Consider the following 4,110-nt stretch of genomic DNA (forward strand, 5'->3'; position numbering starts at 1 on the left):
TGCTGTTAGGAAGGGAGTTCTAGGATTTTGACCCAGCGACAGACGAAAGAACAACAATATATTTCCAAGTCAGGATGGTGAGTGGCTTGGAGGGGAACTTCCAGGTGATGATGTTCCCATGTGTCTGCTGCCCTTGTCCTTCTAGATGGTAGCGGTTATAGGTTTGGAAGGCGCTGTCTTAGTCCTGCCACCTGGAAAACAATTAGAAAGGGGCACAAGATTAAGACGTAGAACACACAAAACAAACAAGCTCAGATTTTCCTGTTCAATGTCCTGGCACAAGAGTGTTGACTGCCTTTTCACTTTGGGCACGGGTGGTCCACAATTTCTCATTCACTAGCTGTAATGGGCTGAAGATCATGCGCTGGTTGTGATTAAAGTACTTGAGCCCAGACATTGAAGAGGATAATCTGCCCCATGTTATCATCAATGGGAAGCATGAAATAAAAACACTACGCACAGCTTAACTGTGCAATAAGTTTGGTTCACTTTATTTCCACATTGTTCAGCGAGCTTCTTTCTGCAAGTGCAGAATAAGGTAGCAAAAAATGCCTTTTTTCAGCTTGTGCCATTAATTATTTTAATTGAGATACTACCAATGTAATTCCGAGCATTAATCTGTAATTGGATTGTAAATGGCACTGGGTTGTCTAGTTTATAGTGAGCTGGCATGCTACCTCGGATGTGGGTTAAAGGTTGGGGTTGAAGTCTCTTTACAGATTTGCTGTTTTAAGGACTTCCCTATTCTACTGAAACCTTGGAAATACTTATGTTACAATCACCTTCTGTGATACTGGGAACAATGATATCTCGTGGCTGCAACTTTTCTTCCACGTTCTCATCCGAAAGTAAATGTAAAATCTTCCCAGAAAAGCTTGTGCCGCACTCCCCACATGTGACTTTATTTCCGGCTGTAAAGGTCAGAAGTGACACTGAGCTATGTCTCCATTCAAAAATGTAGAAATACTTCACAGCATCATAATCATTTACTTGAATGTAGATTATGTACAAGGTGAAGCACATTAATGCATGGGGGTAAATTCTTTTGGCAATGAGTCATATCATAACATCACATGGGGGGTTGGCAGTTCTAGAGGGGTAAAGTTGTTTAATCACCCGTTTCCCAACTCCCAGATTGCTGAATTCAGCCACTGGCAGAAAGGGGAAGTTTTTGGTGTGGCTGGTATTGATATTTTGTAAGTTCAGTACATGGCAGGAAAATAGCAACCCATATCTATTTGTCAACTCCTTTAGTCAGTTTAATTGGGGAACTGAATTCATATAAACTGAAGTGTTGCTAGTTGGGTTCATAATAAGGATGGAGCCACCGAACAATGGAACAAACACAGCAGTTGAGATAATAGGCAGCATCGTCCTTGGATTAACCGGCTTTGTTGGAATTCCAGGGAATTCACTTGTCATCTGGATTATACTGTTCAAGATAAAACAGCGATCGCACACCGTCACCCTGATCCTGAACCTGGCAATTGCTGATTTGGTTGTCCTACTTACGTTGCCTCTGTGGATTTATTCTATCGTGAACAGTTGGGTCTTTGGAACAACTCCGTGCAAATTCTTGGGCTACCTGGTTTATTGCAATTTGTATGGCAGTGTGTTCTTCATCACGCTGATGAGCATGGACCGCTTCTTGGCTGTGATCTATCCATTTGCTTCACAGCGATGGCGGAGGAAAGGGATTGTTTGCAAAGTGGTAGTCATTGCTTGGACGTTGGCTTTCCTGTTCGCTGTTCCTATCATTTTAGTCAAAAATGTGGACGTTTTCGATGGCCGCCCTCAATGTTTGGGTCGTCAATATGAGTCCAAAGCCCAGCAAGTGACTTGCCTTGTACTGGAAACCCTGGTTGGATTTGTAATTCCTTTTTCAGTGCTGACTATCTGTTATGGATTTGTTGTAAAAAAGGTGGGGCAAATGACTTTTAAGAGCAAAAACAGGTCTGAGATGTTAATTGCAAGCATCGTGATAGCTTTTATAATCTGCTGGCTGCCTTATCATGTGTTCAACCTGGTTGAATTTGTTTCTGTGATGGTGGAGCTGGACCCGGACGCAGCAGAGAAGCTGGAAGACGTTTCTGGAGTGGGATCATACATTACTGGAACTTTAGCTTTCATCAGCAGCAGCATTAACCCTCTACTTTACGCATTTGCCGCCCGGAATTTGAGGAGCGGTTTTCGGTCTTCAGTAATAGCCAAGGTATTTGATCAAATGACCCTGTCCACTAAAGATGAATGTACCCCAGCTCGCGACGATACAACAAGAATGGAAAGCCTGTAAATACTTGATGCATTGCCAATGATGGGATGTATTCACATGCTGCGCGATTATCGACTGAAAAATGTATTGTGTGTAAATATAAATAATGCAGTAGAAAAAAAAAACTAGAGCACTTGCTCTGCCATACAACACATGTCACTTTGCATACTACAGAACCAAATATTGCATTATTAATTAGCTATACTTTATTACAATCATTTGTCTACTGAATGACTTATTGACAAGTCGGTACAAATTGACTACTTTTGTGCGCATGATATGAGTTTAAAATCAATACTTAGATTATAAAGATGTTGAATTCAAGCAATTATTAAAAATTGTCATCTGCCCATTTAAAAAATTTTATTACAGTTTTTGTTTGCTTTGATTCCCCTGTTTTTCTCTGCCGCTTTTCTGTCTTTTCCTGGTGACATCGATGCCATAAAGTTCCATAGGTTTTGGTCGCCTTTCCTAAATTTCACATGAGTGGAATTCATTGTCTGTGAACTGAAAGAACGAAGAGTCAATCCCTTGTCACCAGATTGTTCAAAGCAACCATTACATCAAAAAGAGAGCTGTAGTGTAGCCCTGGTTGCAGAGAGTCACAGAGAGTGAGTTAGTGGGGCATTCAGCCTGTGAAAGTGAGAGAGAGCAATGACAAAGGAATCACAACCAAACCAGAACTTCCTCTCACCTGTCACCAAAACATGTGCATTCCAGAAGAGATTCCTAAACAGCAATTTGGCACATGAACACTGGTCAGTTTTGTCTTGCTCAACACAGGGCACTTGGGCCATTTGTAATACTCCTACTTCTGCCTCAGCTGAGATTGTCGCCTGATCATTCTGGGCAGCTTCACTGGGCGGTATTGAAGTATACCTGCAGACCTACCTAGGCACCCGAAAATCATCTTCAACATGCCATTGACTTGCTCTGACACACCTGGAGATCATGTGTTTTTCACTGTGGCACTCTTGCACCTCACTGGAATTCCTCACAGTTAAGCCTGAAGTGGGCATCACATGTTTCCAATGAGTTAGCAGCTCATTCTGTTTCCTGCTACAAAGAGATATCGAATGTTGGACTACTACAGTATAAAAAAATCATGACAACTCTCAGGGAATCTGGTGCACACCTTCATGAACTGCTTCTTGTGGTTGTACACCAGCTACACATGGATAGAATGAAATAGATTGATAAAAGCTCCTGGGTGTTCTGGTGATTCGTGTTTATGCTGTCGATGATATGCCTGTGGGAAACCAGCCAGAGAAACAAATCTGACTACCTGCTCATTTTGGCTGCTGTCATCTGTCGCAGGTGAAGTTGACATAAGTTGACACCCTGAAAAGTACTTGCCATATACATTTATGTGCAGACGACTGAGGTGCCTTAGAGATGGTACACTGAAAGGAGCTAGAGGTAAAGATATTGATCTGTGTCCTCTTTGCATCCTTTCATTCCTAATATTGCACTCTTCTGTTTTTAGCATTCACTCTGAAATCCTGCATGAGAAAATTCCCTTTCCATCTCTATTCAGCTCTGGTCTTTAATTATTCTTTTTCTTTTGATATATTTGTGGAACAGTCAATGAATTTTGAATGTAAAGCATCTTAAACCAGACTAAGGAAATGGATATATATAGTGATACTCAGAATCGCAGAATTTTTACGATGTAGAAGGAGACCATTCGGCCCATAGTGTCTGCACCAGCTCTCTGAGCATTTTAACTTAGTGCCAATCTCCTGCCTTTTCCCTGTAACCCTGCACATTGTTCCTATTTAGATAATCATCCAATGCCCTCTTGAATGTCTCAATTGAACCTACCTCCACCACACTTC

At 41.6% G+C, this 4,110-nt stretch overlaps 1 protein-coding gene across 1 annotated transcript; it reads left to right on the top strand.

Annotated features, from left to right (window-relative positions):
- Positions 1-716: 716 nt before the first annotated feature.
- Positions 717-2,660, top strand: LOC144682004 (leukotriene B4 receptor 1). The gene has a single exon (XM_078544218.1). It carries the CDS (start codon positions 1,319-1,321, stop codon positions 2,291-2,293), a length of 975 nt encoding a protein of 324 aa, XP_078400344.1. The 5' UTR covers positions 717-1,318; the 3' UTR covers positions 2,294-2,660.
- Positions 2,661-4,110: the final 1,450 nt, after the last annotated feature.

Source organism: Cetorhinus maximus, chromosome 6 (genome assembly GCF_964194155.1).
Source record: "Cetorhinus maximus chromosome 6, sCetMax3.hap1.1, whole genome shotgun sequence".
In the NCBI taxonomy this organism is placed as follows: Eukaryota; Metazoa; Chordata; class Chondrichthyes; order Lamniformes; family Cetorhinidae; genus Cetorhinus; species Cetorhinus maximus.

What these genes read in the sequence shown, in the direction of transcription:
- LOC144682004 (XM_078544218.1), top strand. Translation starts at nt 1,319, where the DNA reads ATGGAGCCACCGAACAATGGAACAAACACAGCAGTTGAGATAATAGGC.